This window comes from Quercus lobata, chromosome 2 (assembly GCF_001633185.2).
Source record: "Quercus lobata isolate SW786 chromosome 2, ValleyOak3.0 Primary Assembly, whole genome shotgun sequence".
Classification (NCBI taxonomy): Eukaryota; Viridiplantae; Streptophyta; class Magnoliopsida; order Fagales; family Fagaceae; genus Quercus; species Quercus lobata.
Window position 1 is genome coordinate 25,647,557 of NC_044905.1, and position 13,819 is coordinate 25,661,375.

Here is a 13,819-nt window from a genome sequence, read left to right on the forward strand (position 1 = left end):
TATCCGTTTTCTTTAACTTTTTATGTGGGCTACTTTTTGATTTCCCGCTCCTCTTAAGAACTGTGTCTTATTTGATGATGGACCTTATATTTCTTTGGCCCACTTCTTGATTTCCCTCACTTCCTGCCATATTGTTCTATTATTCCTGCTGTAATGATTTAATCTTGCTAGGCCTTTTTAGGCCAGCCGTTTACTCTTTCCCCCAGTGGCTTGGTATGACCATTGATTTTTTTCTACTTATAGGCTCCTGTGTCCTTTTTGTCATTCTCTTGGGCATCCTTGGCCCACTTGCTTTCTTTGGGTTTCTTTGACCCTTTTACTAACTCTACATTCTCATGGGCTTTTACTAACTTCATTGGGCTTTCCCAGCCCAATTACCTTATTTTCATCCTTGAGGTTCATAGGCCTGCCATAAACCCCTTACTTTTTTAGTTTGCATTACCTTGGGCCTGCGGCAGCCCTTTCTCACTTTACATCATATACTGCCCATGGGTATGTTATTTCTCTCTTTTCAAGCTTCTTTAAGCACACTTGCCTCTTTGAGATCCATTTGTTTATTTTATGGGCCTGTGATTCATTATTCCTGCCACTTAGGCATAATGGTTTTGCTATCTGCTTGCCAATTCTTTGCTGCCCTTGTTATTGAGCTTTTCTTCTCTTTACCTGGATTCTCACAAATGGCCCTCAACATTGTCATCCATTTTATTGTCAAGATTCTATTTTTTGAATTTAGTAGTTTATAAATTGCCACATTATTTAATATTTTAAATGACATAACAAATTATGCACTTTTAAATTTATAAAATATAATCTAGACTAGGAAATGGACAAGTTTTGAAATGGAGAACATTCTTTATTGTAGTAAGTGTGCAAGATTGAAAAATTGAAAGGATATTGAAAAATTGAAAGGATTTGTTAAACTTATAGTTCAATTAATAGAATTGTATAAGAGTCTAGATCCAATATATATATAAATATATATATATATATATTTTAATAAACTAAATTCTAACTTTTTAATTTTGTTATTTTAAAGCAAAATTTAATAAGCTAAAAGCCTATGACAATCTAAATACTCTTTATATATCCATTAAAAAGAAATGAAAAAAAAGTTGTTTTTGGTACTCACTTTTCCAATTCTTTTATTTTAGATAACATTTTACTTTTTTATTATTTATATCAAAAGATTTTCTCTCATTACAGGTGCTTCTCTCTCTCTCTCTCATAGGTGTCAATCCAAGATTTTGCTCCCATCAAATAGGTTGCGCTTCATTAAAAGTTAGTAAATTATTAGTTGACAATGAACTTTCTAACTATTAGATCACTTATAATAGTCTAGAATTTTTCTCAAATAATAATAATAATAATAATAATAGTAATAATAATAATATTCTAGAATCTTGTAGTTTAATTAGTTAAAATCTCAAGACTCCAGGTATTTCAAAAAAAGATACATTCAAGATTCAACCCTCCTAGACTCTTAACTATTGAAATATATAATAATAATAATAAATCATTTATAATAATTAAATAAAAATTGTCATATAAACTAGATTAGACTTACATTGAGAATTGTGAATAAAAACAAAAGAGAAAATTGAGTAAATGGAGACCTAAATAGAAAGTTTTCTTTTAAAATCAAAATAAGTTGAAAAGAGTAAAGATTTACATAACAAGCAAGAATCGTTATCAACAACGATTGAAGAATTGCCTTCAATATGAATCACTATAGGAGTTCTACAAAGAACAAGTGATTTGTACAAGGCAAGGGAATTAACAAAAGTCTAGAACCACACACTTTGACACAATTTAAACATGTGACAAACGGTGTTTAGATTATTTTTTATTAAGTACCAATGGTGGACCCATGTGTAAGTAGTGTAATCCAATCACAAGTTGACACTCCTACAAGTTGTAACAAAGTGTGTGATCTTAGAAGAATTGGAGAATTAATTGTTGATAGGAGACAACCTTGTATAAATGGTAATTTTGCAAGCACTCTCATGCATTGTTAATGAAAGATAGAATTGGTTTCTCAATATAGAATTAGCTACATTAGAGCTGAAATTCGATCAACGATTTCCTTCTATTTTGTAGAATACCCAAAAATATAAAAGGAAGCAAAATGAAAACCATATGTGACATTAAGGTTTAGGGGGATAAGATCCCCTATTATTTAAACCCTCAAATTCCCTCCCATTTTAATCCAGACGAAGGACACGTGACTTACATGAATTTTTTTAGGCCATTGAATTTTTTAAATACCACATCTTGTATCTAGACTAAAATTGGGGAATGTAATTGGAGTTGATCCTTACCCCAAGTGTAAAAATGTAGAATGATTCTCTAATTCACTATGATAGTTGCTTATTATACCATATACACATACAAAATTTACATGTAAAGCATCTAGGAATCCTAAAAAAGGAACAAAAAATTAGCCGAGTACCTTGAGGCAAAAAAAAAAAAATTCACACAAACAACAAATTACAGGAGAACGCCAATTATGATACAGTTAGAAAAACTTGCTAAGAGACAATACACAATTGAACTTGGGGATTTAATCATCAACGATTTCTTCCATATAATCTACCTACTCATGTCTATAGTCTATACATAACATTTAAAAGAGATTAAAGAGGAAAAAGAAGGAAAAAAGAGAGGGATGCTCAACCTGGGAAAATCTATACTCGACGTAAAAGGCATTAAACTAATAGCCATGAATAAAATATTAAGTCTAGCTTTGTAAAGAAATGATACAGGCAAGCAAAGGGATCATCTCCAACCATGATCAAGGCAAAAGGATTGGAGGATTCCAGTGGGAGAATTCCACAAGGTTTCTATTTACAATAGATCCGTTGTGTAGCCAGAATGTCTCAGCTGACTGGTGAAAATGCCTAACTTTCCTTTGAAGTTCCCACAGAATCCCATGCAGTGCTGAACATGGCTCCGATTCGGGAGCATAAACCCATAGACACCTTAGTTGTCTACCACGGTTAATCATCCTCTCTATATCTTTGTCTGAAAATAAACCCAAACTTTGAGCTATTGCATATTAAAGGAGATTGTAAGCCAAGCAATGATATACAATGGAGTTTGAATTTGACCTGGTATAGATTCTAGGTACTCCAACATTTGGGGACCAATCTGAGTGGATGGCCATTTTATTGATATCTGTGTGTAATCAACGACATTCTGGAAAGGCAACTCTACCTGATCTGATATTATCACTGGTACACACTCCTGTTTAGCAGAAACAACTACATTACTTCAAGTATCAACTGCCCAACCTGTGTGTGTGTGTGTGCGCGGGTGCGCATATGTACAATCACAGAGAGAGAGAGAGAGAGAGAGACCACAAAGTACGACTCATAATATCGGAGAGACCAAGATGACTCCCCACGCGGGGCAAGGCAGAACTTGGCATTTCGAAGGTGTTCAAAATACTCTATCCTTCCCAGTTTGTCAGGGCCACTGAACTTCAACTCTGGAGATTCCAGCTGTTTACAATATCAATATGCATACTTTGTATCTCTTAAAAGAACACAAGAACTGAAAGCATTCATAATTTAGCATTTCAAACAGAAAGTGCCCAATGAGACAGTTTAGGATTATGCACATCAAGGAATCCAATACCAGTGCCCACCCACCAGAATATATTACCAGGATAGGAAAAAAAGAAATATGTTGCCTAATCAAGGAAATACATAGAACTCATTATGCATTCTAGGCAATTAAGTAACAGATTAAAATCAATGCCAAAAACAATGTAATAAATTAAAATGGAAATCTTAAATCTAAACACTGACATGTCCATTTGATTGGCTTGAATTCTGGCTTGTTTTGAAAAAGTGGGTTTCATGCCAGCCATTTTAATAAAGTATTGAGCTGTACATTTAAAAAATGAAAAAATGAAAAAGAAAAAAAGTGATGCTTAAGAAACTGTAACTAATAAGCTGACTTTAAGCTTAAAAAGACACTAGTAGCACCTCCGTTATGAATATAATTTTTTCCCTTTTATAAAACAAACTAGCATCAGCATAACACTACTGAATGTTATTAATTATTAAATAATAATATAAGCCTTTTTGTGTTCCAAATTCTCATGAGAAATGATAATTTGGCAAATCAATAGACAGGTTTTCCTTTTGATTTCTTTAGGAAAAAATTTCTACCCAAAGCAACCAAAGATGGGTGCAGAACCCTATGTCTAAGTGACAGAAGTAGTTCAATTGAACTCCACAGCCAAATCTAGGTTACCAACATAAATTTTAATGAACCAGATTACTTCATTTAAAAAATGAAGAAGTCATAGATGATGACATACCTTGTCTGGAAATTGCTTGGCAAGTTCTATCAACTGAAGACGACCAACCTTTCCTTGTGCACGACCTAAATAGGTTGCCAAGTACCTTCGCTTTGATAAAGGCAGAGGCCGGACAAGGGTATCCTCAGTTTTAGTCATTCTATCATCAACATTCCCGGGAATTATGATATCTTTCCATGTATTAAAAGAACTTGTGTCCTTCTTATCAGTCCGATCCCCCTACACTAACACATTAATAAACATTCTTTAAGTCAAATAAAAATGGTTTGGTAGAGCCACATGGACTTTAATCTTATAAGTAACTTAAACAAGCCAAATGACTTTCAAATAAATCATGTGACCATCCTCGTGTACTTTAATCACACAACTTCATTAAGTATTTTAAAGAAGTCAAATGGCTGTTAGGGGTAAGTTTGGTTAGGCGTTTTGAAAGATTAAAAGAGTGTTTTTGAAACCCAAAACTCTGTTTTGCAACCACAACTCCTCGTAACCTTTTTACAAATGCTCATTTTAAACTCAAAACACAGTTTTCCAATAGCTTTTACAAACGCACCCTAAATAGGTCATGTGATTGAAAATCCATGAATGGTCATTTAAATTGTCACAAAATGGGTTGGAGTATCTTTTCTCCAAATCTGTCTGAAATCAGTGAGTGTCCATTTGGTACAACTTATTTTTTTAGCTTTTTGAAAATGGGTAGTTTGAAAAGGTTGCACCTAGAAAAAAGTGGGGTTTAAAAAGGTTGTATTTTGAAAAAGTGCAGTTTCACAATGGGATGCCAAACATGTAAAACTGGTTGAAGAAATAGACCAATACATTAAAAAAAACTTTTAGAACACCTAAAAGGAACAGTACAATGACACATGTCCAAATCCAGCAATAGGAAAAGGATTATGGTTCTAAAGATTAATGTCATTACTAAGAAATTTCAGAGGGCTGTTCCCTCTGCAGAACAGGAAAATCTTTACAGTTCAATCCATACAACATGGGTGCAAACTTTGCAGCCATATTGGAAAAAATATTTACATTAATACTTCTGTCACATGTAATACACACCATAGCACATAAATGCTAACTTTTGATACACTTATCGCTGCTTAGGACTGTCCAAAGGTAATTATGGTTGAGGACAACTTCCAAAGGCATCCAAGAGTCAGATTGATTATTTCTTGACACAGGCCAAATAATGTCATAGGGACCACCTACTGGTTAGTTAAAATGAAAACCAACTTAAAATTGGGTTGAAGCTTACCACACTAAGAAAAAATCTAAAAATAATAATTTCATGTCAGGACTTTGATCTGGGTTTTTAAATAGCATAATAGAGCAGAATTTAAACATTATGACAAAGGCTACCTACCAAATTCATACTACCTAACATTAGTTAAATAAACTACTCAACGAGTTCCTCAATACCTCCATGGCTCTTTTCACATACCAATGGTATTAAAACAAAAATGAGGATGGTTCAAAACAAATCTGGAACTACGAAACTGTTCAAAGGACCTCCCAGTCAGCTGATCACTTTAGCAGTATCAAGGTTCTAATACAAATCACCCACTCCAAATCCAGAGCTAACTCATTTTTAAAAAAAATATCCCAAGACATTTGCTGATAATATAATTTGGATAATTATAATTCAGTCTGGCACCAACAGAAATCCTATAACTAACTCAACTTTGTAAAATATAGAGAAATTACCCCAAACACATTTGGGAAAAAAAAAAAAAAGGTTACGGAACTTTAAAATTCAATATAATTATGAAAGAGTAACAGAATTTTTTTTTTCAATCATAAACTACACTGGAAAAAGTCTAGATTGTAGAAAAGGGGGCAGAAAACTTTTGATTTATTCTTCATCTATTATATTCCTATTTTGTGAGTTGTTTGTGATCTAATTAAGGATTGTAAAACATACACTTCATGTTGATGTCTACAAGAGTACAAAATGCTTTGCAACCACATAATGTGTTCAAAATTTTCATATTTGAAAGTCTTTTTTATTAATACACATGCACCCTATTGGTCTTGAAACCATGATGCCATCCTCCATCTTGCTCTTATAAGAGGAGGTGCCATTTGAACTAGAGCTCATTGGCTTAGAATTGAAGGCATTTTTGTATTGGTAGTTACACACGCTCGGGAAAGACAAAAAGATTCTTTCAAGACTTCTTCCTTAATTCCATTGGCTCTAATCTCTCCAAATTCAAAATTCACTCTTAGAGTGAGTCTTGAACCTAGAACCTTGCCCTTCACCTTGCTCTTATAGGGGGAGGATGTGCCCTTTGAGCTAAAGCCCATTGGCTCATATTTGAAGGCATATTGTTTTTTATTGGTAATTACCTCACCCTCCGCCTTACCGGGGCCATTTGAGCTAAAGCTCATTGGTGTGGTGCAATCATAGCATGGCTAGAGAAGAAAAAAATATCCTTTATGCAAGACTAAGATTAAGGCAAAACAAAAGTGCCCATTGTAGTTAATTAATTTTTTTTGTATTTTATTTTATGTTTCATTAGGTTTTGTTTCTAGTACAAACTGTTCATCATTGTGAACATGATGTACTTTTTTTAATGAAAATATCGATTACCTATATAAAAAAAAAAAGGTTTTATGGAGTCGAGTGTACTATCATTATCTTTTCATTGCCCATTGTGGGCCATAGTTGTGCACCTTGAATTATATTTTATAAATAAGTAAATCTTATATAATTTATGGGTCTTTATGTGGTCTTGGGTTCAATTCAATTAGGATTTGGTTTACTAGTCAAAGTAGGAGTTCAAATCCTATAAGGAAAAGTTAAAATTTAGCCTATATAAATGCGTTATTGTACTCAAACAAACAAGTAGATTAATACAAATATAGAGTGTTTTGAGCATTGACACACCTTAGCCGTATTATTATTTTTCTCTTTTATTTTCTTCTTGATATTTTTTCATAATTCACAATACTATAAATGGTACTGTTCATGCTATTTTTCACATGCAATACTAACAGATTGTGGACAAATTCGATATCTATTTCTTCTTACATCTTTGAAACCCTAAATAAAATCTTTGAAACCCTTCATTCTAATAGTTTTAACCCTAAATTCACAAATCCACCTACCACGAGCACCAGACAAATCCCCTAACTTGCCCTATGTAAATTGGCTCAGATTCAAACCTTACTAGAGTTTTTTTTATTATTCAAAAGTACTAGATGTATATGTTGTATGGATCTTATAAGATGTTTTGGGAAATAAGCATAGTACCTCTGGAGTTAGAATTATGGAACGATTTATGTATGTTGCCCAAGATCTAAATAAGTGAGCTCCAGCACCACTGTGATTGAGTGAAAACAAGCACATTCACATTAGTGACCAAGACATTTTACCAAAAAATTAAACGCATGTAAAAATCAGATATACAGAGAAAAGAAGTCCTGATAAAATTCATTCAATTACAACACAAAATACAACGATAATGGCAATTTGTTGTATTATGTTTTTGCAAACAAGTCCTCCTCTACCAAAAACTACCATTTCTACTGGTTCCATAAAATTTTCCACTTGACTAGCACTTGAGCTAAGATACCACAAATGGAAACAAATGCTTTTAGAATATAATCAAGCAGTATTAATTTTTAAAAAAAAAATATAATTGAGCAGAATATAATAATATCTTTATATTCAGCTTCATCATTCACTCAGCTAGCCAATTAAGAAAAAGGAATCAACAAAGTGACAAAACTACAATTTACAAAAGCTATGAAACAGTTGAAACGATTACTTCCAATTAATTATGTACAAGACATTAGCATGACTACTACACCACTAAACGTACCAACTGTAGTCTTGCATTAAAAAAGACAACTTAAAAAATATATTTCTAACTATAATTTTGTTCACTCACAGGCTGGGGAAAAAAGAAGCAGCACATAGAATAATAATCATTCTTTTTCCATTCAAAATCAAACCACAACATTGATCTTGTTCAAGTAATAGCATCATGATGAAAGTGTGGGAGAAAAAGTGTCTGAGTTATTAAAACATATGACTCATAAGCCATATCTCACTCTTTATGACTATTTTAAGCATCACTCCACAACAGTTATCGCTCTATTCTAAATATGTGTATTCAGCATTCTCTTTCAATCATACTATCAACATAGAGTTACAATGATTTTTTTTTGGCTAACATGGGAACATAGAATTACAATAATTAATTATCAAAGAGATCCTTTTTATTAAAAAAAGATAAGAAAATATTAATCTAGAATCAAATAATTTTACCTCGGGAAAACAAATATGTGGTCACGGCCTCCAGACCGCCTGAAGTATGGCATTTGACTCAAGACCTAAAAAACAAAATCAACCCATAACAGAGCAAGAGTTTTATTCCTTCCAATCTATGCCATTAACTAGAAAGTATACAATTACACCCAAAACACAAACGTGTATTGAATTGAATCAATGAAATGTTAAAAAAAAAAAAAAGACAAATCTACCTTAACATAGGTGTAATTAATCTCTTTATCACTAAGACCACCCATCATCCTAACACATTTAACATAGGCTGGCACAAAGAACAGATCCGCTTCCTCTTTCTTTGTCGTCCGGTACCTTGACTTCAATAGCAGCTTGTGTATTTTAACCTACATGATCAAATAATAAGTAATACAATTGTCTCGTCTATTGTGTTCATAAGTTTTGGTAATTATTTTGGGAACTAAACTAGATTCGTTTGGGGTATAGCACATATGTAACTAGTACTTTTCCTTATTATACACTAATTGGTTCGATTTCGAAATTGAAAGGGAAAAATGTACCTGAGTGCCCCACTGGCCTTTCAAGCAACCCTCGGCGGTGATCCTACCATCTCTTCCATACATGAGGGGCTTGAGACCGTCAATTTCGTTCTCATCATAGACATAGATTTTGAGGGAGAGGTGAGACCCGTACCCTCGCTCGGGCCATGAGAGAGAGACAACGGACCCACTAGTGTCAGTGAAGCTAATGGCACGGCTGCTACCAGATGATATGGAGACATGATCGAATGTGGTGGAGAGAGAGCGGTCCAAGAGGCGAGTGAGGATGAAGGTGCTCAATACTATGAGGAGGGATCCAATCTGGTGAGTTCGGGTGCAGAGAGGGGCATGGTGGGCAGCAAACAGCCTCCCCTTGTTGCCACCTATGCTTCCCATTTATATATGATTGATGGGTTATGTTATTTGTTTCGGAATACCTACAAATGGGTAATTCAACTCTCTTACAGACAAAAACAAACATTTGGGATCTCAAAGAAAGTAAACCAGAAAAAAACGAATAAAACAAATGAGATTTTGCATTAGTCCTAAATGTTCAGAAACCATCAAAACCAGAAAGTCCTTGAATTGAATATCTATAGCAGAAGTACACAGTTGTTATAATGAGTGTAAATTACAAACAACCCATTTAAGGAAAAATGCTGAATACCCAGATTCAAGCAATTGCAATTGGTCCCTCTTGTAAAAAAGAAAAAAGAAAAAAGCACAAAGCAAGTAAACAGATCTGGGTAACGAAATAGAAACTAATAAAGAGTGGGTTGTGTTGTGCAGACCTGATTGGGTTGAGATGAGATGACTTGAGTCTAGTGTAATGAGTTGTAGTGGTACAACATTTTCAGGGCTTTCTAAATTATATTTATATATAGAAGAAATTTGTTTTCTCTGTTTTTTTGGGGGACGTTCACGCTTTTCTGGTTTCACAGCCCGAATAATAGATTAAGCCGAAACTAACGGAACATAAACGTGTCGTTTACACAAACTCCCCCACCCAACACCGCCCGTAAGACACCAAATCACCGCTTTTGGATTTGGAGATCATACAAATTGTATCACAGAAGAAATGGGTAGAGTTGTGCCGAATGAGAAACATTAACTACGAATCAGTGGTTTTTCAAAGCGGCGTAGTTTCAATTTCATTAGTGCAAAAATGCAAGGACGGTAGCCTCTTAGTTTTACTCTCTTTTCTTTTCTTTTCTTTTCTTTTTTTTAGAGGTTTTACCAAAATTTACTTTAATCCTCTCATTCTACTTTCATTTAATTGATTCATGTTTATTCAATTAAGTCTATCCGGCAACTTCCCAAAAAAAAAAAAAAAAAAAATCTATTTGTCAACTTTCATTTTTTTTTTTTATAAAATAAAATCTCAAGGATTTTTTTTTTTTTTTAATTTGGACACTTAATCTAATTTCGTTAATTAAGAAATTTGTTTCGAAATAACGCTCACTTAAAATTTTAGAAACCAAAACCCTGTGGATTATTTGTATCAGGTATGCTAAAATAACTAGCATCTAATCATCAATTGGTTAGGCAGGATAAGAGTTTGCTATGGTGCTTATCCAAATTTAGAAGACACTAGAGCTTATGCATTTCTTTTTTCTTAAATCTATTATTTCTTCTTCGTGAGCATAGGCCATAGAACCAAGACTCTTTCTCCTAGTCTCTAATTTTTCTCTTCTCCTTTACTATTTATTCTTAATGCTCACTCTCTTTAGGGGTGTACAAAAAACCGCTCACGATTGTATCTAAATCAACCAATATTGACCGCCAACCACAATGAAGGTGCAAAATTGCACCTATAGGTGTCATTCGGTTCTACTTTCAAAAAATCACACCACACTTAGGGTCCGTTTGGATACAGCTGAAAACTGAAAAGCACTGTAGCAAAATAATTTTTAAATGTGTGAATAGTACCGTGGGATCCATTTTTAATAAAAAAGTTGCTGAAAAGTGAAATTTGTAGGTCTGTAAATAGTGCATGGTGTGCACTGATTGGCTGAAAAGAGCTAGAAAAGTCAAAGTTTGCGGCTACTGTTTATGAATAGTAGCCATAAGTCTCATAAACGCGTGCAAAAAAAAAAAAAAAAAAAAAAAAAAAAAAAAAAGACGCGTTGGGTTTTCAGTCCAATCCAAACGTACTCTTAGTATTATATAAGTTATATTTTATATATATTTAATTTACACTTTTTATTAATTAGAAAAGATAAAAATTACCAAGAACTTTCACAACTAAAAACATGTTGGATTACTCTAAATCAGCCCCAAAAAAAAGAAGACATTAGGTTGGCCTAAACCAGCCTCAAATGGGAATAAAAGGGCCAACCCAGCATCAACCAAATTACATGGTCTAAAACCACACAATGACCGATTAATTTAAAGTGAGGTGTGGTAAGGGTTTTGGGAAAATTACATCTCATGGTTTAGTGATAAATATAGTCCAAAACTGCAATGTACACCCTTCATCACAATGCAAAAGCCTTTTTTGTTCTCTCTATTTCTTAGATCATGGAGTAGAGGTTGATTGTTATGATGGGGTGGCTAATTGGAGTAGCCGGAGATTAGGTCACTACCATGGGTGGTTGATCGTTGCAGTGGGGGGTTGATCTAGCAGTGAGGCTGGGTGGGTGGAGCTAATTTGGTGGCTAGTGGGTGTTGGCTTTTTATGTTGGAGTGAAAAGAATTAATAAGGTCCATTTGGGTAGGGAGATGGAAAAGTAGAAGGATAAAAAATTGTGGGAGAATAGAAAAGTGAGAATATAGAAAAGATATAATTTTTTTTTTTTTTTTGAGAAAAGAGAATAGAAAAGATTTAATTTTTCTTCAGTTGTGTTGGGTTGGAGGGGTAAAAAAGTGAAGGGTTGGAAATTTTTTTTGCTTAGTTGAGATGAAAAATGAGAGGATGAAAAATGAAGTTGGTATAAATTTACTATTACGTTCTTACTAAATATATGATTTTTTTTTTTCCAAATAACATTAAATATCAAAAAATTTAGTTAGTTATAACGTTTCAAAACAATGTTGTAAATTAGCATCTTGAGTGTCTAAAACTCGAGTTATAAGATAAAATTCGAGTTTTTAAGTCTTGATTTGTAAGTGGTGGGAGCTGACGTGGAAGAAAATCCACGTGGAACTCAACTTTTTAAGATTCGAGTTTCACTTTTAAGACTCGACCTTTAAAGACTCAAGTTTCACTTCTTCTTCCTCTCGTTCTTTTGAGTACCCAGAGTTCTTCTTCGTGCAGATCTGATCCAACGTTCTTCTTCTTCCTCGAGTCGAATCGAAGCTCCAGCGTTCTTCCTCTGTTCTTTGTCTCTTCGTTAGATCGTTCCTCTATCTGTCAGCGTTCTTCCTCTATTCTTCGTCTCTTCGTTAGATTGTTCCTCTATTCATCAGCGTTCTTCGTCTCTTCCTCTCGTATGTTCGTTGTTCCTCGTTGCTGAAGACCAGATTGTCCGCCTAGTCGCTGAAGATCAGATCCTCCAACTAGATCGCTCATCCAGCACCAAATCGTCTTCTTTGGCGTTGCGTTCTTCTTCAGGTTTTTTGTTTTTCTTCAAGTCCGACAAAAATCGAGTTTCGAAAACTCGATTTTACTTTCTAGAACTCTAGTCTTATAGACTCGAGATCTATGTGGCTAAATTGGTACACGGCAATAGTAGACTCGAGTTTGAAAGTCTCGATTTTCATCATCGATCTCGAGTTTTCAAAACTCGAGATGCTAGTTTTCAGAATCATTTCCAACGTATGTTAACTTATCATGTATTTTCCCCTCATTGTGCTAATCTGCAAAATCTCCCCTAAATATATAAACAAAAAGTAACACATTTGTTGATTAGAAAAATTTTGCATGGACACTTCGTTTTTTTTAATAAAATAATCTAATTCTAAAAGGATTAAAAAAAAAAAAAAAAGTCCCAAATCAAAACCAACGTACTGTGGGTAAGTACCGGAACCGAAGACCTTTATCCAAAAAAGAAAAAGAAAAGAGAAATAGAATATGGAAAAGCTAAAGGAAGAAAAAGACAAAAAGTGGTTGGAGGCAATTTTGTCATTTACCATCTAACAACCACAATCATGCCTGTTCTCTCTCCACCTTGGAGAATTAGGTTCTGTGTGGGCAGTGGAAAATGTCTAAGCCCCACTTAAAAATTTTCTCTCCCCCCCCCCCCCCCCCCTTCTTAGCAAATAACACACGATCTCATTTTCTCTCGTTTATTTTCCATTTACCTTATTCCCTTTCCACTTCCAACTAAACATACCCTAAATCTTGAGCAGGTGAAGGTGAAACATATTGGAGAGGGAATGAAAAAGTTGAGAGAAATAAAAAAAATATTAAAGAATAAATAATATTTTAATAGAAAAAGGTATTGATTAGAAAATTAATTATGAATGCTTTGAAAAATAGAAAAATGTATCAATTTTAGACATTCAACCCCAAAATCACCTACGTCAATCAAATTAAAGATGTGTAAATTTACAAAATTTCTACCGTAAGTGTATAAATTTATGTATATCTTAATGTTAAAATAGACATAATTTTTTGTACGAGTTAATGTGAATGTTCTATTCATTTTGTATTTTGCATTTAGATTTTTTTTTTTTTTTGTAAAATAAGTTTTTTTTGTTAAAATGTACATAAATTTCTGCACGAGTTAATATGAATGCACTTATGCCATTTTGCACAAAATGACG

General features: G+C 33.7%; 1 protein-coding gene across 1 annotated transcript; it reads right to left on the reverse strand.

The window, feature by feature from the left end:
• Window positions 1–2,552: 2,552 nt before the first annotated feature.
• LOC115975090 (probable glucuronosyltransferase Os02g0520750) lies at window positions 2,553–10,224 on the reverse strand. The gene is made up of 9 exons (XM_031095733.1): window positions 9,904–10,224; window positions 9,134–9,549; window positions 8,813–8,959; window positions 8,598–8,662; window positions 7,578–7,647; window positions 4,328–4,546; window positions 3,357–3,500; window positions 3,108–3,243; window positions 2,553–3,021 (listed from the first exon to the last, which is right to left on the reverse strand). Exons 2-9 carry the CDS (start codon window positions 9,506–9,508, stop codon window positions 2,792–2,794), a joined length of 1,386 nt encoding a protein of 461 aa, XP_030951593.1. The 5' UTR covers window positions 9,509–9,549; window positions 9,904–10,224; the 3' UTR covers window positions 2,553–2,791.
• Between the last annotated feature and the right edge of the window lie 3,595 nt (window positions 10,225–13,819).

What these genes read in the sequence shown, in the direction of transcription:
- LOC115975090 (XM_031095733.1), bottom strand. Translation starts at nt 9,508, where the DNA reads ATGGGAAGCATAGGTGGCAACAAGGGGAGGCTGTTTGCTGCCCACCAT. An exon ending in CACATATTTGTTTTCCCGAG is followed by an intron (nt 7,648 to 8,597) that starts GTAAAATTATTT and finishes ACTCAATCACAG; the next exon opens with TGGTGCTGGAGCTCACTTAT. An exon ending in GTACCTAGAATCTATACCAG is followed by an intron (nt 3,022 to 3,107) that starts GTCAAATTCAAA and finishes GTTTATTTTCAG; the next exon opens with ACAAAGATATAGAGAGGATG.